Below are 25,986 nucleotides of genomic sequence, written 5' to 3'. Positions count from 1 at the left end.
AACATAGATAAAGAGAAGTAAAAGAGTAACTGCTGATAAGCAGCAGTCCTTTGTTCCCCCTTACGGGCAGAAACATTGTCTAAGAAAAGACAGTTGACTACTCCCATCTACAAAACTCGATAAGAACTTTGTAAGCATCAGCAAGTCATAAAAATATCTTTTGTAGTTTGTAAGACATTGTCAAAAATGTATAAATACCATGCCTAAAAATCAGTAAAGTACAACTGCTTTCTTCATCATCCTTGGTGTGTGGCAGTTTGTCATTTTCCTGCGTCGCCCTTTCAATCAACCTGAGCCGTTCTCGCCCTGAAAGCCCTCGGACTGAGACTCATTCGACTGGCGGTCCGCGGCAGTTTCTCAGAAAAAAAAAAAAAAAATAGGGATGATGGTATTTAGAATATACAAGAAGTTAAAAAGTTTTAGTGGTCATAGAGAAATTTTAAGAAGTCCATACTCATGAAAAAAGCTAGATAGAGTCCACCCAAGTTGGCTTGGCCTGGGATATTTGGTTTTGTGGTACTCATGCATGAACTCTGTATGAATGTGTGCTGGGGGGTGGTTTGTGCTTGCTTTACAAAAGCCATTATTATTAAAATTCCTACAAGAAAAATTATCATGAGTATAGTCAGTGGTCCCTTTTTCCCTTGAAACATTTGCTTTTATACTAAAGTTTTTTTATAATACGAGCTATCCTAGGAACATAGGTTTCCTGTAACAGAACATTGTATGTTGAAATATTTGGATAAACACTGATCCTCTGGGATTTCATGTAGCTTTCATTTGCTTTTTATCTCTTTTCCATGTTTTTCAATTTTATTTTATAAATGTTATGCTTCAAACATATCTTAAAATCAACACCTAGCCACATTAACACGAAATTGAACTGCAGGGCAGGGAAGGCCACCAGAGATTATTTACTCCAATCCTCTCAATTTACAGATGAGGAAACAGGATGAGAAAGGCTAAGTGAGTCAGTCAATGACAAGGCCAGACACTTTTGTCCCTTTGCCCAATGCACTCTCTTCATACCACCACCACAGCTTCACACGTCCACACCTGGACCTCAAGTGTTTAACACTAGCTTAATAGGGTCTTTGAGAACTTGGCCTTTCTCTCCCTTTGCACAATGTAGCTGTTCCTGCTCACCACGTCTGTGACTGCATTATCTTCCACATGATAACCGCAGCAATTTATCACCACAGAAGGGCTAGCTGTTTCTGCCCTGGCTGTACATTAGAATCATCTGGAGAGCTTTAAAAAACGCACAATGCATGGGCCTCACCCTAGGTCAATTAAATCAGAATCTCAGCAGGGAAGCTCAGGCATAAGAATTTTTTAAAACCTCTCCAGTTGATTCTAAAGTGTAGCCAGGGCTAAAACCACAGGACAAGAGAAGAGTGGAGAATCAAGGGTGAGAAACTGAAACTAAAACCCAACACCCTGGGTCAACTTTCTAGCAACTAAAAAGGAAATAATAAATAGAAAGCACTGTGGGAAGCACACTTTTTGCAAAGTAAAGATAACAGTTGTTCCATAAGAAACTTCCTTTCCAAGCTTCTCAGCCTCCACTTCCACACCTCCCACTCACTCCGTAAGTGGCTGCAGCTGGGACCCTCCCGATCCCCTGAAACTATCCTCATCAGAGTTACAGCCTGCTTTGCCATCCAAAGGCTTCTCCCAGGCCTCAGCTTCTCTGAGGTTTCTGTAGCACCTGTCCTGCTGACCATCTCCTGTTTCCATGAACTTTCTTTCCTTATATTCTCCCCCAACTTCCCTTCTAACCTCCCCAGTCCCTCCTCCCTTCTGAGCCTCCTCTGGTGGCTCCATTCTGAGTGGCTTTAACACTGCCTGAAATGCTTTTGCTCCCCAGGACTCCGTCACAGGCCCTCCTTCCTTTGGAAAAAGCCCCCCCGCAACTGCGCACTGACAGCCATACACTGCCCACTTAGATCTCTCTACTGAGACAAGCCCCACATCCAAAAAGGAAAGGAAAGGAAAACCCTCCCCACCCATCTCCAAAGCTATTCTTCCTTCCGTTTCTGATTATGGTGAAACAGCGTAACCACACATACACGTCCTCCCAACTACAAACCTGGGCGCAGCTCTTCCCTGACATCCTTTAGTTATTGGGGCCTCATATTATACCCATGAAGTGTTTCCTAAATCAGTTGCCACCTTTATCTCCATGGTTTTTGCCTCCATTAACCATCCTGTGTAATAATTATTGCCTCCTAACTGGTCCCTTGCAATCTAACACATTCCCCCTGAAGTTATCATCCTAAACTAGAGATCTATGAGGGCATCAGCATACCAGATTTTAGTCTGTACTACAAAGCCATAGTGGTCAAGACAGCATGGTACTGGCACAAAAACAGAGACATAGACACTTGGAATCGAATTGAAAACCAAGAAATGAAACTAACATCTTACAACCACCTAATCTTCGATAAACCAAACAAGAACTTACCTTGGGGGAAAGACTCCCTATTCAATAAATGGTTTTGGGAGAACTGGATGTCTATATGTAAAAGACTGAAACTGGACCCACACCTTTCCCCACTCACAAAAATTGATTCAAGATGGATAAAGGACTTAAATTTAAGGCATGAAACAATAAAAATTCTCAAAGAAAGTACTGGAAGATATTGGCCTGGGGGAAGACTTCATGAAGAAGACTGCCATGGCAATTGCAACAACAACAAAAATAAACAAATGGGACTTCATTAAACTGAAAAGCTTCTGTACAGCTAAGGAGACAATAACCAAAGCAAAGAGACAACCTACACAATGGGAAAGGATATTTGCATATTTTCAATCAGACAAAAGCTTGATAACTAGGATCTATAGAGAACTCAAATTAATCCACATGAAAAAAGCCAACAATCCCATATATCAATGGGCAAGAGACACGAATAGAACTTTCTCTAAAGATGACAGACGAATGGCTAACAAACACATGAAAAAATGTTCATCATCTCTATATATTAGAGAAATGCAGATCAAAACAACCCTGAGATATCATCTATCCCCAGTGAGAATGGCCCACATCACAAAATCTCAAAACTGCAGATGCTGGCGTGGATGTGGAGAGAAGGGAACACTTTTACACTGCTGGTGGGACTGCAAACTAGTACAACCTTTCTGGAAGGAAGTATGGAGAAACCTCAAAGCATTCAAGCTAGACCTCCCATTTGATCCCGCAATCCCATTACTGGGCATCTACCCAGAAGGAAAAAAATCCTTTTATCATAAGGACACTTGTACTAGACTGTTTATTGCAGCTCAATTTACAATCGCCAAAATGTGGAAACAGCCTAAATGCCCACCAACCCAGGAATGGATTAACAAGCTGTGGTATATGTATACCATGGAATACTATTCAGCCATTAAAAAAAATGGAGACTTTACATCCTTCGTATTAACCTGGATGGAAGTGGAAGACATTATTCTTAGTAAAGCATCACAAGAATGGAGAAGCATGAATCCTATGTACTCAATCTTGATATGAGGACAATTAATGACAATTAAGGTGGGGGGGGGGGAAGCAGAAAGAGGGATGGAGGGAGGGGGGTGGGGCCTTAGTGTGTGTCACACTTTATGGGGGCAAGACATGATTGCAAGAGGGACTTTACCTAACAACTGCAATCAGTGTAACTGGCTTATTGTACCCTCAATGAATCCCCAACAATAAAAAAAAAAACAAAAAAAACTAGAGATCTAATCACCTCTCATCATCATTCTGTATTTGCATTGACTCCCTAATGTCTTTGAAACAAAGTCAAATCTACTGTAAATCTACCGTAACACGGGCCTCTCCCGAGTCTGTCCCTACAACCTCTCCAACATTCATCAGCATCTCCCTCTCAGGCACTACCCACGACAGCCACACCTAACACTCCTTAACAAGGAAACAGTGTCATTCACTTATTCAGATGATACTCATGGCTAACCCTTGTGTGTTAACGTTTATATATTACCTCATTTAACCCTCACAGCAACCCTATGATGGAGAGAAGTAATATTCATTTTCTCCAATTTAAAGATGAGGACTCTGAAACATAAAAAGATTAAGTTGTCCAAAATTGCACTCTGTATGAAACCAGGATTCACACCCAAATAATCTGGTTTGGGTTCTGGGTCCGTGTTCATAACCACCACACTTTACTCACCATCCACTCATCACCCATCCACTCATTACCCAGCCTGTGCCAGGCACTGCGTGAGGCCCTCAGCCTGCCAGGAGCAGCAATCATGTAGCAAAGGGACAGAGAAAGTAAGCGCTCACAGTTCAGTATGAAAACAGCACACAAGAGTGCAGAGGATGCCGAGAAAGCTCCTCAGAGGGGCGGGTCACAGCTGTCAGAGAACAACATCTAAACTGAAGCCTAAAGAGGCCAAGGTTAGCCAGAGGGAAGAAAGAAAGCGAATGGCAACCCTGACGGCAAACAGCTCTGTGGTGCTGCTAAGATGTGCACAAAAGGCTCACTGACCTGCTGTTGGCGCGCGCCGATGCCCTCGGGGTAGAGGTGTCTGTGGGAGTGCAGGTAGCCAATGGCCATCCGCAGGTTCTTCACAGTAATCACAGAGCCGTAGGCCAGGTCTGGGAGGAAAGGGAACAGCAGAGGGGTGAGCAGCACAATGTGCAAGAGGCTGCCCCTGCCTCAGAAAGGCCTCTGAAGGCAGAAGACTCAACTCTCTAAGAGACTCCACTGCCTAAACCAGGAAGACAGCTGCCTTCTCACTCCAACGGGGCCAACTCAAGAGCAAGTTCTCTTCAAGAGCAAGTTCACTGAAGGGTCTTACTTGTGTGCCTCACCCCTCATCCCCATCCCCTGCCTCCAGAGGACTTTGGATGAAGCTGAATGTTAACACCGTCATCAAAGCCCTGTTTTTTTTTTTTTTTTTTTTTTGCAGTTTTTGACCGGGGCTGGGTTTGAACTACCACCTGCGGTATATGGGTCCGGCGCCCTACTCCTTTGAGCCACAGGCGCTGCCCCGTCAAAGCCCTATTTGTAATACCAAAAGATTAAAAGCAACTTGTCTTGCAGTGAAGGTCTATATGTATATTCAATGGGATAAAAAAGAAAGAAGCATGTTATGTCTTGGGAATGTTCTCCAAAATAGAACATTGTGACAGACTGTTTTTTCACTCTATATCCTTTTGTGTCTTTTGAATCTAGTGTCATGAAATAACTGTTCAGTTGTGTTTGGGGTGTTTGGGTTTTTACTCTGAAATTTTAAAAAGCTACACAGAGTAAAACCACTTCCCAAGAGCATCCTCTCCTTCTCAGGAGGCCCTGGGTTACTGTTACTTTTCTCAATCCCCGGTGATCGGGCTGCCCCACCATTCACCACTGCACCAACTCAGCTCCCTCTCTCCACCAGTGATGGCCTCCTGTTTTCCCTGGTTCGTTCAGTCAGTCAATAGAATGTATCAATTACACAGTGAATCCAAAGGTGGGGGAGGCCTGCCTGTGGCCCCAGAGCAGCCCTGTCTACAAAGAAGAAGGCTTCACATGCTGACTAGTATGAGACAATGGGCAAGTGCTACACAAAGGTGTGACGATGTGCGACATGGCAGGAACCCAGAAGAAGGTGGATGAATTCTCTCCCAGGGAATAAAAAAGAGGAAGATGTGATGCTGAGCTTGGTCTTGCTCAGTTTTCCTAAGTTGTCAGGCAGGCCAATGCCTGTGGCCCTGCACACTGCTGACCATCTTTGCTTCCTAAAACGCTCTGTTCCCCCTTCACAGGTCCCACACTCCCTCACAGACTGCTCCTCCCAGGCTCCTTCCTAATTCCCCTGCCTCCTGCATTCCCCAGTAACCCAACCTCAGCCCTGTTCTTTTCCTCCTTCACACTGTCCTTATGAGTCACGGCCACTTCTACAGTAACCATTATGCTTTTACCTGGCTGATTCCCCTCCAACAGCATCAACCCCAAACCTGCCAGCCCCATGGCATGTTTTCCCAAGCAGCTCAAAGTCAACCTGTCTAATATAGAACTCAGTATGTGTCCTCCCAATCAACTTTTTCCTGCTTCCCTGTTTCTCATTCTGTCCATAGTCTCAGAGGGCCCACTGTGTTCTAGGCACCGGGCAAGACCCAGGGAAGACTAAATTGAGTAAGAGATAGTCCTTGCCTCCAGCAGGCAATCACCTGTACTCAAGGCCTAACTGCCAAGTCTTTCTTCTTCTCTTTCCATGTCCGAATCTCCCTGTACATGCCTATCTGCCTTACCCTGGTAGCTGCCACTACTGCCCAGCTCAAGTCCCTGCAGTAGCTTCCCAGAGGACATCCCCTGCTTCCCCCTCCTCAGCCATCCTACTTTCTTCCACCAGCTCAGAGACCACATCTCCACTGCCTGTCTGAGGAAGTCAAATACCTCACCCAGACATCTCAAGCCCTCACAGTCTGGGCCCAACCTACCTTTTTAAACTTATCTTCCAGGGCTTTTCTATACACAACCTGTGCCTTGAATTTTGCCCTGTCTTCGGCTTAGATCTTGTCATCCTTTCCCCTGGTATGGCCTCTCCTCCCCTACCTGTTGAAATCCACCTGTCCTTCCAAGGCCCAGCTCTAATGGGACCCACTCATGTACCACCTCTGATCCCCTCCAACTGCCCAGCAGCAGTGATTTCTCACATCCCTCAATTCCCAGAGCTCTGTGTTCCCTCCCTATGTACTTCACACATTCAGTCATATTGTGTGAAGATTCTCTATTCTCTATTTCTGGAGGGTGAACACTTGCTCAGTTATTATCTGTGAATAAGCAAATGGACATGAGTCTCATAATTCTGTGGTGGAAACTAACAATTGGCTTTGAAAGGCCTTGTTCTGTATCCAGATTCTCTCTGGCCTTCCCACAACCACAAATGAGATGTTCTTCCTTAGGGCCAAGGAGCTCACAGCTCAGAACCGATTCCTTTGCACTGTCCCAATGCACACTCTTGTGTATTCTTGCTAGATCTAGCTGGCTCTTTCTCCTACTTTGCCATCTACAGGCTAAAGTAAGCTATCATACTTGTCTTTTCCAATTCGATTCCCAGAACCCCCACCTTCCCTTCTACCTTTGTAAGGGCCCAAAGAAACTCACGTTCAGGGATAGAAGCATTGTGAAGGTTGTTCCCTGAAAGCCGAGACTGGAAGGCAGAGCTGAAGAAACCATCACCAGGACCACTATGGGGAACGAGGGAGCAGAAGAGAGTCAAGTTAATGGAGTGGAAATGTGATTTCCCAGGAGCCTTGGGAAGAGCTCTGCTGTTAGAATGGAGTGGAATCAGAGTGGCAGTGTGCAGTCAGGGGACAGATGTTCGTGATGGAATCAGAAGAAATAAGGTCAAATCTCAACTCAGCCTCTTACTAGCTGGATGACCTTGGGCAAGATATCTAACCTCGTTTAGCCTTAGTTCCTCATTTATAAAATGGAGATTTAAGAAAAAACAAAGGAACTCACAAATAGCTCCTGACACTCAGTAGCTATTTAACATGAGAGCTGCTGGTGGCAGAGTTAAATATCATCCCCACTCCCACTGCCCACCCTACTGTTGCCCATCCCTGCTTAGTGCAGGGAACTTTGGGGATAAACACTATTATCTTTGGCTATTAGGAAACTCTCCTCTTCCTTCAGGTCAGGGTGCTGGCTTTTTTGAGCCCTTGGGATACCCAAAGGATAGAACATAGGGGTAAAAAGATAGGCCCCCTTCCTATCATCCTAACTGCAGACCTAGGAAATCACAGGGCCCATCCATGGACTTAAAAGCAAAAGGAAGACCAGAAGTGAGATTCTTGAAAAGCTCTGGCTGTACCTTTTATTCAGCACCAAGAAGTGAACAGCAAAAGTGGCCGTGTAGAGAGCCAGGGGCAGCACTATGAGGCACAGGACTCGAGCAGTCAGGTGTTTTCCCACTGTCACCTGCAAACAGAGGCCAGCGCGAGGTGCTAGGCATAGGGGCCTCGGTAAGCCTTATACTTATATGTGCACTGTAGACATCTAAGTCATAATCATAAAAAATGACCAGCAGGAGAGAACATGTAGAAACTCTAAGTCTTTCCATAATACCCACCACCCAGGCACTGGAGGGATGAACCCAGGCCAGCCCCGTGCTGCCTCTCCAGGCCCTGCATCCAGGACCACAGATAAGGCACCACCTACATCGGCAGTGTCGCTGCTCACAGTTCTCTCCACGTTCTGGTCACTGACCTCCTTGCACTTGCACTTTCCCAATGTGCTGTGCCATCACATGGCTAACTTCAGGCCCCAGTTCCCTCCCACAGTTCTTCCTGGATCACCAAAGATTGGCCAAGTGTCCTCCTCTGTTCTCAGAGCATTTGCTGGCTGGACTAAAACTATTTATTTATATCTCTTTCTGTCCCTTGACTCTGGGGGGACAGGAATCATGTTTTACTCATCGTATATTCCCAGCATCTCATGTTTAGTAAATCGCCTCTATGTAATTTCTGAAAAGATAAATAAACTTGTTGGGAGTTTGGTTCAGAGGTGATTGAGAGGCATGATAGCAAAGTAATTGAAACTTGGAGTCAGCCTAACCTAAGAATGAGCCCTACAGGCCGGTGCCTATAGCTCAATGGTTAAAGCACCGCCCCGTGCACTGAGAGTGGTGGGTTCAAACCTGACCCTGGCCTACTAAACAAAAACAAAACAAAACAAATAAGCAAACAAAAACAATTCTACTTAGGCCAGGTGTGGCAGCTCCTGCCTGTAATCCTGGCACTCTGGGAGGCCGAGGCAGGTGGATTGCTTGAGCTCACGAGTTCGAGACCAGCCTGAGCAAAAGCAAAACTCCGTCTCTACTAAAAGATTAGAAAAACTGAGGCAAGAGGATTGCTTGAGCCCGAGTTGGAGGTTGCTATGAGCTATGACACTACGGTATTCTACGTAAGCCAACAGCTTGAGACTCTGTCTCAAAACAAACAAACAAAAAAAATAATGAACCCTACAGCTACATCTTACTACCTGTATGACCTGGGGAAAGTTATTGACCTCCCCAGGTCTCAATATCCTCATTTGTAAAATCAGGGTGATAACTACCCAACTCACAGGATTGCATAAAGGGTAAATGAAATAATGAAAGCAAAGCATTTTACACAGTGTCTGGTACAGAATCAGACCTTAAAAAATAGTAATATTATAATAAACCCTAAAGGCCCTTACTGCCCTTCAAATATGGAGATCCTAAGTCAGGAAAAGAAAATTGTGAGTTCAGAAAATCATCCCATCCATTTTATCTAAGGTCCCATATAGGCAGTGTCTGCCACACAGTTGGCATGTGCCCTGCTAGAGAGAATCTCTGGGCTCTGTAGTTTGTAGCATTTAAACGATATTACAGAAATAAATGCCAAAAGAGAATTTCAAATATTCCAAGGATGTTAGTCTATCCTCTCCCTTTACACCTCTCCAGTCTCTCAGGCTGGCCCACTTCCTGATGTCCTGCTGCCTGCAGAGGGAAACTGGGTCCAACCCACCCAAGGCCCAGAGCACAGCCACTCCACTACCCACAGCAGAGGCAGGGAAAGGCCACTGGCTCCTGACAAGCAGCCCTCGAAGCAAAAACATTTCTACAAGTACTTGGGTTCTCACCAGTGAAAGACTGAGGTCTCCAAGCAGGTGCCAAAGATCTGAGATGGTGTTCAACCCCACATGCAGGATAATAAAGAGGCCAACAAACTTAACCCCTAAAGCACCAGCAAGACTGATGCCAGTCAGGCTGAGCCAGAACCACCAGGGAGCAGAGAAGGGCCTGAAAAGCAGAAAGACACAAAGTTCAGTGTGGTAGCTGGAACAAACTCAAAAGCAGCAGCAGCAGTGGGATAGGGCAGAGGTTCTCTGACTCTGAAAGAGTTCTGCTGTGCCCTCAGTTCTGCTGTGCCCTCTGTCTGGGAAGTGCCTGGCCCCAAGATGCTGTAGCCTGACTCTAAGAAGGATGTGGTCTATGAAGCCCCTGTAAAGGCAGGCAGACCACAGTATAAGAGTGAGTAGCTTATTTTGCTATGGAGAGGGTCCTGACTAAGTATAGGGTTTGAGTTAAAGGAGGCTCATTCTTCACTAGTGACCAATCCAGTAGGAGTAAAAGGAAAATCCAGAGAAGCCTGCTAGAGCCAGTCTCTCTGTCACCTCTGGACCTGTCAAAGGCAGCATTTGCTGAGTGCTTACTATGTGTCAGGCACCATTCCACGTACTGTACACATATTAATTCTCCTAACTTTCACTGCAACCCTATGAAATAGGTCCTATAATTATCCTCTTTCTACATATAAGGAAGTCAAGGTACATAAAGGTTAAGTAACTTGCTGGCAAGTAGTGGAGCATAGTTCTAACCCAGACTGTTAGGTCCAAAGTTAGTGCTGCTAAAAGTTTTGCTACACTTAGCAGCACCTAGTACACTGCACTGCAGTTTTCTGAATACCTGGCTGACTCCCCTGCCAGAGTGAATTCTTTAGTAGCCAAGACCTGTGTACTTCTGTACCTCCAGCTCCTAGCACAGTACCTTCCATGATAGATGGAAGTGGATGTGTACAAGCAGAAGATAACCCAAAGTCAGAGTGAGCTGCAAGTCCCTGATCAGCTTTAATTAGCATAACGTACCTTAATGAGCTTGGTCATGGGTAAACCCAAGCTGACTTCTGGAAAAGCCCAGGAGGGGCCAACTTTTTTGGTTTGTCTAACAGAATGACATATTCTACTCTTAGAAGCAGAAGGATAATATGGAAAGACTATTCTGGAAATAGACCAGACCCTCCAGGATCAGCTTTAGAACTGACCAGGGCCTGGAAGGATCCTCTTGATTGGTATGGACCATTAAAACCAACCCACTAGGTCAGGACTGGATACAACCACTGAGGGCAAGGAGAAAAATAGGGCCCAGGCACCAAGGTACCCAAATACCCTAACACACCCCCTCTAGGTCAGAGAGCGTGAAGGGTAAACCTGTCTGGGATCTCCTAACCAGCACTGGTGCCAAGGGGCAGCTTATAACTGGTGTGGGGGACAGCATTAGGATCCCTCCATAACATCCATAAACCCCTACCCAAATTTACCCCATTTTAAACACAAGATGTAATAATACTCTTAAAAAAGACAACTGACATTTTCTCAGTCTTATGTATAACAAATAAAAAAGCATCTATAAAAAAACTTTTAAAATCTATTTTTAATGATATAAAATGGACAATCTAGGTTAAAAAATAAACAAAACATATGCTTGCCTTAAACTTAGCTCAGTGATAATCCTCTAGGCACCACCCTAGCCCTGGCCACTACAGAAATTCTGAGGCGGCCTATCTTCTGACCCTCCCCTCCTGAAGATGGTGGTTCTGACCTGTCAGCGCAGGAGTTGTACTTGACCATGCTCAGCATGGCAGCCATGATGAAGAACATCAGGATGGGGTCAAGGAGGATGTACTGGGACAGAGTGAGGCATCCTGTGTCTGAAAAACATGAGCTCGCTGGTGAAAACATGGAGTCAAGAGCGGGACCCCTTGAAAACCAAATACCCCAAGAATAGGAAACAGTCCCCCTTGCTGTTTAATCACACGTAAGCACTTGTAAAGTCAGGAATATATGGGCCACAGAGTCATCCCTAAGTTATCAGGAAGGTGGAGGGCCATGGCTTTGGGGTGTATCAAAGCCCAGTGATGAAAACCAGTATCTCACACTGCTTCTAGATCCTTGGTCCAGTAAGGGATCAGTCAGAGCCTCCCTGAGGTGAGGTCTCTTCCTCATTTTCACCATCAAAAAGGGAGTTTTGTGACTGCTTATGTAGCCATAAACCATCCATACCTATGATAGATTCTTATAGTATATGACATCTCTCTTGGGGGGTTATTCTCTATACAGGAGCTGGAGTGACTTTTTCAAACTTTTTTTTTTGCAATTGGATCTCGCTCTGTCACCTAGGCTGGAGTGCATGCAGTGGCAAGATCACAGTTCATTGTAACCTCAAGCTCCTGCCTCAGCCTCCCGACTCGCTGGGACTACAGGCACATACCACCATGTCTGGCCATTTTTAAAATATATTATTATGTAGAGATAGGGTCTCACTATGCTGCTCACTATGCTGCTCAGACCCCTGGCCTCAAGCAATCCTCCCACCTCAGCCTTCCAAAGTGCTAGGATTACAGGCATGAGCCACTGCACCTGGCTACTTTTTTAAAACCTAAATCTCATCACATCATGCTCCTTTTAAACCCTCCAATGTCTTCCCATTTCATCCAGAATAACAAATTCTCATGACAGCTGCCAAAGCCTGTACAGTCTCCCTAGCTTTCCAATCTCACCTCCCAACACTCTCTGCCTCACTCACTGTATCCTCACAATACTAACCCTCCGGCTGTTCCTTGAACCCACGAAGCCTTGCAATGGGACTATGCACACATTCTTCCCTCTGCCTGAACACTCTTCGATCAGCTCTCTGCACGGCTGGATCCTTTGCTTTACTCAGGTCAAAGCTACCTTCTCAGGAAACTCTCCACTGACCACCCTACCAACATAGGATCCATCTCCATTATCCCTTCTTCTGCTTTACTTTCTACACTGCACTTACTGCTTCAGATATCACATCACAGACTCATTAATTTATTTGCTTTATTTACTGTCTGTCCCACTGGACAGTAAAATCTGAGAGCAGAGTATCTCATCAGTGTATCCTCTGAGACCAAGAAAACTGGCCTGGCACAGGGTAGGTGCCTGAGAAATAATTGTTGAATGAAAAATAAAGAAATGACTGAATGAATGAATAACTGAAGAGGAAAATTAAAGATACAAGGAAAAAGCCACCTATCTTCTACAGAGAAAGCCTATAATCTGGTAATGTATTTGTTAAAAAAAAGAAATGTATCTGTCAAAGCAAACTCCTAAAATACCCACCTAAATATTAAGTTCCACGAGGTCATAAATTCATTTCCATAAGAACAGGCTAGCTACAGGATTGACTTCTAAATTAACTCTCATTTATCCACATAAGGATTATCCACAGAAAAGTTCAAGTTCCCATATTGCTATCCCCTGCCATCCAGCTACTTGTGGAGTATTTATCTTTGCATTAAGTTGAAATTGGTTTAGGAAATGCAAAACTTTAATATTAAGCTAAGAGAAGTAAAATTGAATTATAAGCTTCCTTCAAACACACACGCACAAATTTATCTTATTATGCATTCCAAACTCAAGCATTAAGAACTTGGAGATGATCTATCCCACAGGATTACCCATGCCAACTCTCTCTTCAATACAAAGGCTGCCATATATAAGTATTTATATATATACACATACGTATTACCAGTGAATAAAATGAGACTTGTAATCCACTTTACCCAATCCTAAAGTTAATTAGGAACTGGGCATAGATAGGACTCTTGAACATACTGATTTCCAGCTACATTCACAGCATGGCAGCCCATTTCCCAAAAACTATGGTATATGTAAGACAACTTACCAAAGGTGAGGAGGGCAGCGGTGAGTAGTGCTGCCGGGAGGGACTTGGACAGATCCAGTACAGTGAGGTAGGCAAAGGGGATCAGCCAGGAACCAAGGAATGCACAGAACTAGGGAAGGAACAGCAAAGCTCTCAAATAACAAGCTAAGTTAAACATCAGTGATCTACTTGACTTGGTACAAACTAGTGTTTAAGATAGAGGGCCGTGATGAAGGCATGACTTTGGTAGCCCAAAGAGTAGAGTATCCATAAATAAGAAAAGGGTGAGGTAACAGTGAAGAATCAAATCAAGTAATATATATGTTCCCACTGAGCGACAACGTATACCCATCACCACTAGCTCATCTCAGCCTTCTAATCTATGTAATGTGAAACATAAAGAGTTCCTACATCATTAAGTTTATTCTGAAGATTAAACACTTGAAAGTGTTATTAACACAGAGAAAGTAATAATGAACATAACTTCTCCCTGGGCGTGGTGGCTCACGCCTGTAATCCTTGCACTCTGGGAGGCCAAGATGGGTGGATTGCTTGAGCTCAGGAATTCAAGACCAGCCTGAGCAAGAGTGAGACCCAGTCTCTAAAAAATAGCCAGGCATTGTGGCAGGTGCCTATAGTCCCAGCTACTCAGGAGACTGAGGCAAGAGGATTTCTTGGGCCCAAGAGTTTGAGGTTGCTGCAAGCTATGACCCCATGGCACTCTACTGAGGGTGACAAAGTACGACTCTGTCTCAAAATAAAAAAAAAAAAATTAGCTTCTATTATAAAATTATAGGTACAAGTTGAGAAAGACCTTTCTGAAGGTATCCTAACATTTAAGAGGGTTGTTACTTTTTTTTTTTTTTTTTTTGGAGACAGAGTCTCACTCAGTCGCTCAGTTGAGTACCATGGTGTCATAACTCACAGCAATCTCAAACTCTTGGGCTCAAGTGATCCTCTTGCCTCGGCCTCCCAAGTAGCTAGGACTAGAGGTGCCAGCCACAGTGCCTGGCTATTTTTGCTCTAGCTCGGGTTGGTCTCGAACTCATGAGCTCAAGCAATCCACCTGTCTGGCTAGAATTATTATTTCTAACATTATTTCTTATGTCTCCCTTGGTTCTTTTCTTCAGTCAGGCTAGAAACCACTATTTACTCTACATGATGTGTATATTTTGATTTTAGAAAAAAAGACTGCTTGACACTTCAGTACCTGGAGGATTGTTTTGTTCTTTGAATTTTTTAAATCACCAGCCCTCTTCCATCCCCCTACCTTTTCCATCAAAATAAAAAGACAGAGAATGCGAATTTCTCACATTTAGGTTGTCACTTTTTGCCAACAGAAAGCAATGAGCTCTAGTGTGACAGGCTGTTATAGTTGGCCTCCTCAATTTCCATAGCAGGTCCACAATGAGTCAGGCCTATTCAGAAGTCATTAGAAAGACCGTGAATCACTTCAGAATATTAACTTGGGTAGAAAACGCTCCTTGTTTAATATGGCATGATAAGAACACACAAATCATCCAATGATTAGCCCAAATAAGAATATAGTCATTTATCTTTTGTTGTAAGATCCTCAAGGAAAGAGGCTAATAAATGCAAACTTCTCTGTATGCCCCTCATCAAAGGTCATTTTCTGCAGGTTTCATTCAGCTATAAGTACAGGTGCTAGGGATCAGGCACAGAGGGCCTAGAACAGCCTTAAATAAGGCTGGAAAACTCCTTGTGTGTCTAAAATCTTCAGAGGAAGAGAAGAAGCTGGTGACAGGAGAGAGGGGATGCCAAAATTTCTTTTTTTTTCCTTTTGCGACATGGTCTAGCTCTGTCACCTAGGCTGGAATGCAGCAGCGTAAACAGCTCACTGAAACCTTGAGCTCTTGGGTTCATGGTCTCCTCCTGCCTCAGCCTCCTAAGCAGCAGGACTACAGATGCACCACTATGCCCAGCTAGTGCGTGCGTGCGTGTGTGTGTGTGTGTGTGTACAGGGGTGTCTCTCTGTTTTGCACAGGCTGGTCTCAGACCCTCCTATCTTAGTTTTCCAAAGTACTGGAATTATAGGCATGAGCCACCATGCCAACTCAAAACCTTAAGAGAAGATTCTCAGGGGTAGGCTGTTGCTTCAGGAAGGAAAGGTCTGCAGTACACAAGTGTACTGAGGTGATGATAGGGTGGCAGGAGATTCTGACTGCCTAGGTCCAGGCTGCTCCCCAATGTCTGACACTAGACATGGGCAGGGAATAGATGACAGTGTGTGTGTGCTCCCATCTATGTCATCTCTCTGTTACTCATGGCTTCCCCACCCTTCTTCCCTACCTCAGTTTTGAATTTCTACACTACATCATCCTCCCCTTTTCCCAGCATCCCAAAGTTCCTTTCTCTATACCTGCCACCACTCTAGGGCTGCCTACTGTAACATTTCTGATTGAGTGTGGCCCCAGGGTTCAGTCAAGTCTATATCAAGTCAAAAGTCTTACTCCTCTCATTCCCATGTAGCTGTGATGCTCGTATTTGTCCCCAGGCTTCTGGAACAAAAATGTACCGTCATATCCACTCAGGTAGCCCGCAAGGCCTATCAGCATCTGAGGAGAGAAGGAGAACAGAAAGATGAGAGGCCTTTGGGAAAAGATTCCTCTGCCCCCTGAACTTCCTTCCAGCTGTACCCACAGACTTTAGCTTCCCTTGACAACTGTCCACAGAAATAGTTGTCACTGTGACATTTTCTTCTGCAGCTGTTACAGAGCAAAGAATCTTTTGTTTACAGATCTCACTGCTTCAGACAAATCCTCTCTTGTGTTATGGCCAAGGGAACAGTGCAGACTAAACACTTGGGAAGAAAAAATGACCCAAGATTTGAAGGGCAGAGACAGTGAGGGGCTCTCTCATTCTGCCTTCTTTTATCTGTTATGAAACATGACAGCTACTGAAGTCATGGGAAGATGCTGATTCCTGAGACTGGCCTTTTGAAAGGAAAATGAGGTTCCAGGTCACAGTGAGGAGGGAGAAAAGTGACCAACTAGCTATAACCATGAATAGAGAGGAAGGAAGGAAGTGTGAGAGAGGAATGCAAAGACATGCACTTGCCCAGAGGGGAAGAGAAACAATGCCAACAGGCCAGAGAATGGCTTCTCCTGTTTCCAAACTGCACAGAAAGGCAAACTCGGCACCTCCAAACCAGAACAAATCAACTATAAACTGAGACTGAGTTGTGAGTCCTTGGAAATTTTGAGATCAGCCCCTCCATTTCTATATTTCTCTAGCCTCAACACTGTAAAGTTCTCTTTTCCATGCAAGCAACTAGAAGAACAAGGTATAAAACTTTTCAGCAAATGACGACCCTCTGTGACAGCCCCGGGCTGCTCCAGCCTGACCCCTGGGCTCTGTCAGGCTGTGTGCAGGGACAGAACACCCTGGCTGAGCAGGGAAAGCCCCTCCTAGCAACACCGCTTGGAGGGGCTTGGATTTGGACCACAAACCAACTCACTTTTTTCTTTAAGTAGTTCAAAACAGAGCCATTCTCTACAGTTCTCAGTCAGAATAAAGAAGTCAAACTTTGGCAGTAAACGATTATGAAGGCCTGGTTTAACCTTTTGACTGCAGAGAGCTCAGAAAAGAAACTACCAAGTGAGGCGTGCAGTGATGGCACCAATCCTTAGGTTACGTGGTGCGCTTACTGGATATTCTTTGGTTTCTTACTAATCAAAATAATTCATCCAAGTTGGTTTCAGTTTCAATATTTTATTATATAAAAAAAGTAATGTGCAGGCTCAGCACACATAGCACAGTGGTTACAGCGCCAGCCACATGCACCAAGGGCAGCAGGTTCGAACCCAGCCCAGGCCAGCTAAACAACAATGACAATTGCAACAAAAAAACAGCCCAGCGTTGTGGCGGGTGCCAGTAGTCCCAGCTACCTAGGAGGCTGAGGCAAGAGAATTACTTAAGCCCAAGAGTTTGAGGTTGCTATGAGCTGTGATGCCATAGAGAGGATGACATAGTGAGAGTCTGTCTCAAAAAAAAAGTAATGTGCAAACAAAAAATTAATATGAAATGATAAAGCTTTCCCATATCAATAAAAATTTAACAATCCTTTTTGTATGGTACAACTCAAAGCACGGTTCTATACGTAAACCAACATGACACTGTAGGCACGGACACCGTGTTTCACTTTGCTTTCTGTGTTTTGTGCAAACAACACATCTCCAGGGGGCATTTTGTCATATTCCTGTTGGACCGCTGTACTTTGATGTAAATGCCTTTCCGTGAGATGGAATGGATGGTTATCAGAAACAGTTCTTCCTCCAGAGTTGTACAATATGATTAACCAAATGTGCTGAGCAGACAGCTGGAAGACTACTAAAATCGATGCTTTGTAATGAATACTGGGCTTTATTCCTGATACAGTGCCATTAAAATCATACATTTTGGGATTCAAATTTCCTCTCCATTGAAGTTGCAGAGGATTGACATTTTTTAAATTTGAAATAGATTCTACACTTTTGTTTTCCAAACCAGATTCTAAGGTATTTGATGGTTGATGTTTTTTGTAAGAAGTATTTTTAAAGGTTCCTCTATATTGTTTTTTCTGAGACAGAGTCTCACTGTGTTGCCCTTGGTAGAATGCTGTGGAGTCACACCTCACAGCAACCTCAAACTCTTGGGCTCAAGTGATCTTATTTCAGCCTCCCAAGTAGCTGGAACTATAGGCACCTGCCACAATGTCCAGTTACTTCTTTTTTTTCTTTCTTTTTTAAGACATGCTGTCTTTTGCTCAGGCTGTTCTCGAATTCAGAAACTCAGCCAATCCACCCACCTCGGCCTCCCAGACTCTAGTTTGGCTGTTGAGAATCTTTCAGACATACAACTATACAAAGGTGCCTGCACAAGGATATTCACTACAGTTACCTTTTATTATAGCTAAAAATTGGAAGTAGCATACATGCTCACCAATTGAAGAGGGATAAAATACTTTATGGTACATCTGTATAATGGAATGATATACAGCCATTAAAAAGAATGAAGTAGGGCTTGGCGCCTGTGGCTCAAGTGGCTAAGGCGCCAGCCACATACACCTGAGCTGGCGGGTTCAAATCCAGCCCGGGCCCGCCAAACAACAATGATGGCTGCAACCAAAAAATAGCCGGGCCTTGTGGCAGGCACCTGTAGTCCCAGCTACTTGGGAAGCTGAGGCAAGAGAATCACTTGAGCCAGGAGTTGGAGGTTGCTGTGAGCTGTGATGCCACAGCACTCTACCCAGGGCAACAGATTGAGGCTCTGTCTCAAAAAAAAAAAAAAAAAAAAAGCAGGACACAGTGGCTCACGCCTGTAATCCTAGCACTCTGGGAGGCTGATGGGGGTGGTGGGGTGGTGGTGGTGGAATGCTTGAGCTCACAAGTTTGATACCAGCCTGAGCAACAGTGAGACCTCATCTCTACTAAAAATAGAAGAACTAGCCAGGCGTTGTGGCAGGTGCCTGCAGTCCTAGGTACTTGGGAAGCTGAGGCAGGAAGACAACTTGAACCCAGGAGTTTGAGGTTGCCATGAGCTAGGCTAAGGCCATGCCATAGCACTCTAGCCTGGGCAACAGAGTGAGACTCTGTCTCCAAAATCAAAACAAAAGAAAAAAAAATTTCTGAGAGGAAGGATATATAAGATACTATTAACAAAGCTGACTATAGTTACCATTGAGGAATAGAAACATGGCAGAGTCTTTCTGATCTTTTACTTCCTTCAGTACTGATCAAAAATTTTATTATGTATAAACATTTTTAATTTTTTTTAATTCCTATTTTATTGGAGCCCCAGGTACAGAGAGCTAGAGGCCAGTGTGAGGGGGCAGATATCAGCCTCAGAGAAAACTTCCTACTTGCCACTTTGAGGGAGTTTTTGATTCTTTGACTGGCTTGGCCACAGAACTAGTGGAAGCTATTTTGCTGTCTCACAGGTTTCCAACTTTCTCATCACTCTCTTTTTTTTGTAGTTTTTTTTTTTTTGACTGGGGCTGGATTTGAACCCGCCACCTCCCGTATATGGGGCTGGCGCCCTACTCCTTTGAGCCACAGGCACTGCCCTCTAACACTCTCTTTCAACCAGATAGAACACAGAACCATCAGAAGGTAAATTACCGGTATAGACGGGCCACATTCCCTGGGAGTACCTCAGAAAGAAGCCTCACTTTTCTCCCTTCAGCTGTTGAGGAAGGAGGCCTAAGTAAATTAAAGATATCAGCCAGTCTCTTCCACACGTCCACAGTGTGCTGACACTCCATAAAAGGATAGTCAGTCCCCAGCTAAGACTGGGCTGGCTCAGTGCCTATAGCTCAGTAGCTAGGGCACCAGCCACATATACCGGAGCTGGCAGATTCAAACCCAGCCCTGGCCTGCCAAACAACAATGACAACTACAACAACAACAAAAAAAAATAGCCGAGTGTTGTGGCAGGGGCCTGTAGTCCCAGCTACTTGGGAAGCTGAGGCCAGAGAATCACTTAAGCCCAAGAATTGGAAGTTGCTGTGAGCTGTGACGCCATGGCACTCTACCAAGGGTGACGTAGTAAGACTCTGTCTCAAAAAAAAGACTGGGCTGGATTTCCTGTGAAAAATCTCCTCTATTATGCAGACATCTGGTTCCCAGGCTAGCCCAATGCAAATACTGAACAGATTCTGCCACTTACTTCTATAGTAGTAACGACATAGTCTTAGACGAGGCGCTGCCATGAGGCAGTGTGGCGCTGAGAGCAGGCTCTAAGCCAGTCTGATTCCACCACTTATTAGCTTTGTTCCCCATGGCAACCTACTTATCTTTACTTATCTTGTCCAATTTCCTCATCTGTACTGTAAAATGGGGATACAACAATATCTACTTCACAAGGTTTTTGTGAGGCTTACACGATACATGCATCTAAGACGCCTAGAATAAACTAAGTATTTAATTGCTGTTCTTTTTATTGTTTTTAGGTTATAAAGGAGGCATGAAAGAACAAAATATTTTCTACTCTTTCCCTGGACTCAGAGCCAATTTTGAAATGGGCCACCTGTCCTACCTTCCTCTCACCCCTCCCACCTGCAGGTCCCTACCCCATGTTCTCACGCTTCCGTAAGTCCACCAGTAACAGATGGCTATCCCTGCCTCCTGCCACCTCTGCCTCCATCCCAAGTGCTATGTGCCCGAATCACTTCACAACTAATCACAGGCAAATTCTTGTCCCATTGGTGCCCAAAATCCTAGTCTCCAGTTAGAAAGAAAGCCTTGAGTGAATTATAGGGCCAATCCATTAGCCTTCTCAGAGGTGTTTGGTTTTTTTTTTTTTTGTAGAGACAGAGTCTCACTTTATGGCCCTCGGTAGAGTGCCGTGGCCTCACACAGCTCACAGCAACCTCCAACTCCTGGGCTTAAGTGATTCTCTTGCCTCAGCCTCCCGAGCAGCTGGGACTACAGGTGCCCGCCACAACGCCCGGCTATTTTTTTGTTGCAGTTTGGCCGGGGCCAGGTTTGAACCACCCTCGGTATATGGGGCCGGCGCCTTACCGACTGAACCACAGGTGCCGCCCCTAGAGGTGTTTGTTTTTAAAAGAGTAACAGGAATTCTAATTCGTGGAATTTCTAATTGTAAAACATCCGAAAGGAACAAGTCAAATAACGCACATGGAAGGGAGGGGTTAGCTCCCATGTTGACAATAAGCTCCCCCAAGCTATTTCTGCATTATGTAATCCATTCCTTCTATTTTTTTTTAATTTAGATAAAACTTACATAAAATTTAACATTTTAAAGTGTACAATCAATACTTTTAAGTAATATTTACAGGATTGTACAATCATCACCACTACCCACTTTTAGAACATTTCATCATTCCAAAAAGAAATCCCATACCCATTTGTATTCACTCCCTAATTTTCCCTCTCCCCATATCCTGACATCCACTAATTTACTTTCTATATTCATGAATTTTCCTATTCTGAACATTTCATATAAATACAATCATATCATATGTAACATTTTGTGTCTGGCTTCTTCCTTTTAGAATGTTTTTAAGGTCCATCCACGCTATAGCATGTATGAGAACTCCCTTCCTTTTTATGGTTGAATCATATTCCATAGACCACCTCGTGTTCATCCATCCCTTAGTTGATGAATTCTTTCTCCATTTCTAAGCTCAGATACTCTTAAAACATGAATGATTTTCCATGAAAGTAACTGGTCTACAATGTCAGGGAATTTTTTCTATAGTCCAAGAATTAAATCCAAACGAGAGACCTATCTCTAGCCCTGAGGAACTATCTGCCCAGATTAGAGAGCTGCTCACCTTTCCCAGAGGTGGGTGCACATCAAAGAAAAAGGTGCGGTTGATATAGTAACTTCCCATTTTCCCAAAGTGAGTCTCATCCCAACTGAAGGAAAAAAAGAGAAACAGTAATGTTTAAATTATCATAAACACTAAATAGCCTTAATAAAGAATGGTTAAAATTAATCTTAAAACCAAAGGCTATGCATTTCCAGCAATTACTGAAAAAGTTTGAATTTTTAAAATACGCTTTTGACAAAAGTGATTTGAGAGAGCAAAACCTCAAGCTGTCATTAGCCTTTACTTATGAGAAAGGTTAACAAATATTTACGAGTCAGTTACCATAAATTTAAGTTAAATGCTTCTGTACTTACTCTGTATCTTGAGTTTCTATTTATTTTAAAAAACAAAGAGTTTTCCTGTAATATGAAAAGGTTTGTAGTACATGTTCTTCCAAATCTGTTAACTTCTGAGACTACGTTTGCTATTAGAAGGTACATTCCCACATTGTTGGGTTACTGATCAGAGAGAGACTGTACCAGGGGTCCTCAAACTACGGCCCGCAGGTCACATGAGGCGCTGTGATTGTATTTGTTCCCATTTTGTTTTTTTTTTTTTACTTCAAAATAAAATATGTGCAGTGCATAGGAATTTGTTCATGGTTTTTTTTTTAAACTATAGTCCGGCCCTCCAACCGTCTGAGGGACAGTGAACTGGCCCCCTGTTTAAAAAGTTTGAGGACTTGGGGCGGCACCTGTGGCTCAAGGAGTAGGGCGCTGGTCCCATATGCCGGAGGTGGTGGGTTCAAACCCAGCCCCGGCCAAAAACCACAAAAAAAAAAAAAAAAAAAAAAGTTTGAGGACTCGTAAGCCATGATTTTTACAGGAACCTGATTTTGCTCATCAACCTATGATAAGTAACCTTCTGACTATGATCTTATTATAATGAACTAAATGAGAACATAAAAATTGAGGGTTTTCCTACTAAGTTCAGAGTGAAACCTATCCCATTGCATAAGTTATTTTGCAAGTAAGTAAGTGCTTCTAACACATCAGCTTTCGAATACAATGCAAAGTCCTGTTCTTCTATACAAGCACATAAACCTCTTTATACTGAGGGCTTTAAGAAGGCAGCCAACCATCAGGCAGAGTCTGGGCATTTCTGTTTGTTATTTTCTCCCCGCAGCTCAAAAGAAGGGCTACTTTCTAGTTACCATCAATCCCCAGGTCAGGAGCAGTCATTACCAACCTACCACATTAAGGGGCAAAACACACTTTTCAAACAAAGGTAGGGTTTTATTTTTGTCTTTGTTTTTCTCAGCACGTCTAATAGAAGGGCAGAACAGTAAATCTACGTCTACATCTAGTAAGCACGCTGCTTGACAGGGGATGAAGACAGTGGCATGGTGGCATGTAATGTCAAAGAGAGGAATAACTTCAAAGCAGTGTGACAAAACAGGTTTGCAGGCAGAAGAGAGATCCAGTCCCAGCTCCACCACTTACTAACAGCATAATCTAACAAAGCTGCTCACTCTCTCCAGACCTCTTTTCTAACCTACACAATGAAAACAATGACATATCTGCCATGCCCACCTGCTAGGGGGTTATTAGGGCTTACTCAGATAACACATGGGAAAGAACTCCAGAAACTATACAGACCACGTATACTGGCCACTATTTAGATGGCACCAACATTTGTGGTTAGTTTGAAAGTAACATCCTAACAAAAAGCCAGGAGATTTTTACTTCAAAATTTTCTCATGTAAAACCAGTAGCAATACTCATATTTCCTCTCAGCTTTTATTGCTTGTTTGTGTTGGGAGAGACAGTCCTCCATGGCTCTCTTGTACTCCTAGGGGCCTTGTCAGGTACGCCAAGAATGCAAGGTCCTGACCCTCTTTACCAGGCCATTTCTCAGGGTTATGTTTGCAGCAAACAACCTCGAGGGAAGAGTTAGTGTCTCCCTCTGGGACAGAGAGCACTCTTGCTTATTGCTTGCTATTAAACACTGAATTCCCCAAACTCAATAATCTTCAGCTGCAATGCAACCCGTCGATGTGCAAGCATTCATGCAGACCCACAGCATCGCCTGGGACTCTGGGGATAAGCAGCACTGATGCCAACATGCTGATGTTTGCCCTGCTTGCTGTACCACAGGAAATAAAGCCCTTGATCTCTGACCCAGCACCTTGTCTTCTACCAGCATCCATAAAACAATGACAGATTAACTTATCAGCTTGCAAGTGGGCTAAAATAAAAGCTCAGACCCTGATAGTTTGGGGGACAAGCATAGGATGGTGAGAGCTAGAGCTTATCAAACGAGGGCACCTATGGGCAGACAATGAGGTATTAGAGTCCCCCACTGTCCAACGTATTAAAGAAGTTGAATGGAGACAGGGTGCATTGAAACCAGCCAGAATACTGCCTTGGTTACTGCTATCTGTCCTCTGGGCCAATAAGGAAGAGGTATGAGCATGACAATGGGGAGGCGAGCTCAGCAAGCCCAGCCAAAAAGCAGTATGGATGTGCTGATGAATCAACAAGTCTCCAAAGTTTAAACAAATGGCAGAGAAACAAGGATCCAATGTACTCAGTACTATTATGAAACCAATATATAATCAGGACTTCGAGTAAAAGGAAAACCCTGAAAGATCCTTGGGTGAGCGGCATGCTCAAGCCAAAAGTGCATGTGCTTTGCTTACTGGCTCAGAACCACTCTCTCCTCTGTGCCCCTTGATCCCGCATCCTCTACCACAACGTCAGCTGCTTTAAAGAAAAAGAAGCGCCTGTAGCTCAGAGACAAGGGCGCCAGCCACCACACCAGAGTTGGCGGGTTCGAATCCAGCCTGGGTCTGCCAAACAACAATGACAACTACAACCAAAAACTAGCTGGGCACTGTGGCAAGGCGCCTGTAGTCCCAGATACTTGGGAGGCTGAGGCAAGAGAATCGCTTAAGACCAAGAGTTTGAGGTTGCCGTGAGCTGTGATGCCACTGCACTCTACCCAGGGTGACAGCTTGAGACTCTGTCTCAAAAAAAAAAAAAAAAAAACACAAAAGAATAAGATGATTAAAGGTGGGGCCAAAGTCTCTGTCTGTGTCCCCAAAAGGGACTGAGGCCACACTCACTCACCCTAGCATGCTGGGGAACACCAAGGGAGAGATGGACTTAAACTCAGGGCTCTGCAGGATACAGGGGCCACATCACCCCACCCAGCCCCACAGGGGAGGATTTGCTAGGCACAGAGGTCACCAATGCACTAAGGACAGCAGGAAGAGCTGCAGCAGTGTGTACAGGGACTAAAAGAAAGGGGGGTCCAAGCCCCAAGGCTCACCAGACCCAGGCAACAACAATGGGGAGAAAGTGGTACCAAGCCCAGTGACCAACTAAAGGATGAAATAAGCTTCTCCCACCTCTGCGTGCAGCACTTCCCTCACTCTCCACTGGGAAAGGGCATAATCAACCTTTGGGTGGCTGTTACTATGGCCCTGATGTGAACCTATTAGACTCATTAGTTCAAGAGGAAAGTTTCCAAATTCAGCTAACAGGGTCAGAGTCATGTTCCCAGTGGGAAGGGAACATAAAGTGACCTTGCAAGTAGGGCTCTTCGGGCCACTTCCATGTGGCTTCCACTGCAGAACGCATAGCTATATTGATCCCATAGGCATCAAAGAGGATTATTCCGTTCATGAACTGTTGCATGTAGAGGGGTGATCCTGTTTCTTCCTGAAGGTCCAAGAGAAATAATACAAATCCGTAGAAGAGAAAGGGAAATCACAACTTAAAAAACTTACTGGCTAGACAACTCCAACAAAAAAATAGCCAGTCTTTGTGGCGAGCACCTGTAGTCCCACTTACTTGGGAGGCTGAGGCAAAAGAATCACTTGAGCCCAGTAGTTTGAGGCTGCTGTGAGCTATGACACCCCAGCACTCTACCAAGGGCAACATAGTGAGACTCTTGTCTCAAAAAAAAAAACAAATTTCGGGCTGGAGTGCTAAGAGGCCATTCACCAGGATAACAGCACCACCTCCTGGCCATAGGTACCAAGTACATCCTTTTCAAAAGGTCAGGGTGAATAAGGACTACGCAACTCACGTTGAAACTGACTGCCTCAACCATGAAGGCCTTAGGACTCTCTGGCCTAATAGTCCTACTTTGGAGTGAGCTTTGGAATCTACTGCCAATGGGGGAAGGGCTCAACAAGACTCACTGGTCTAATGGAAATCATATATTCAAGAATATAGCCGGCCTAGCCCTAAAGGCATCTCCGTTTTATATGAAGA

At 44.3% G+C, this 25,986-nt stretch overlaps 1 protein-coding gene across 1 annotated transcript in view; it reads right to left on the bottom strand.

Moving 5' to 3' along the window:
- Window positions 1-25,986, bottom strand: part of POMT2 (protein O-mannosyltransferase 2) — a 55,927-nt gene that overhangs the window by 25,024 nt on the left and 4,917 nt on the right. Inside the window, exons 2-9 of the mRNA XM_053601130.1 lie at window positions 21,725-21,809; window positions 15,900-16,004; window positions 13,450-13,558; window positions 11,338-11,446; window positions 9,600-9,759; window positions 7,807-7,913; window positions 7,095-7,177; window positions 4,491-4,600 (exon numbers count right to left, since the gene is read on the bottom strand). Coding sequence (XP_053457105.1) covers window positions 4,491-4,600; window positions 7,095-7,177; window positions 7,807-7,913; window positions 9,600-9,759; window positions 11,338-11,446; window positions 13,450-13,558; window positions 15,900-16,004; window positions 21,725-21,809 — 868 coding nt within the window. The remainder of the gene's footprint in view (window positions 1-4,490; window positions 4,601-7,094; window positions 7,178-7,806; window positions 7,914-9,599; window positions 9,760-11,337; window positions 11,447-13,449; window positions 13,559-15,899; window positions 16,005-21,724; window positions 21,810-25,986) is intronic.

Source organism: Nycticebus coucang, chromosome 9 (assembly GCF_027406575.1).
Source record: "Nycticebus coucang isolate mNycCou1 chromosome 9, mNycCou1.pri, whole genome shotgun sequence".
NCBI lineage: Eukaryota > Metazoa > Chordata > Mammalia > Primates > Lorisidae > Nycticebus > Nycticebus coucang.
This window is presented reverse-complemented; position numbering and strand designations above follow the sequence as displayed.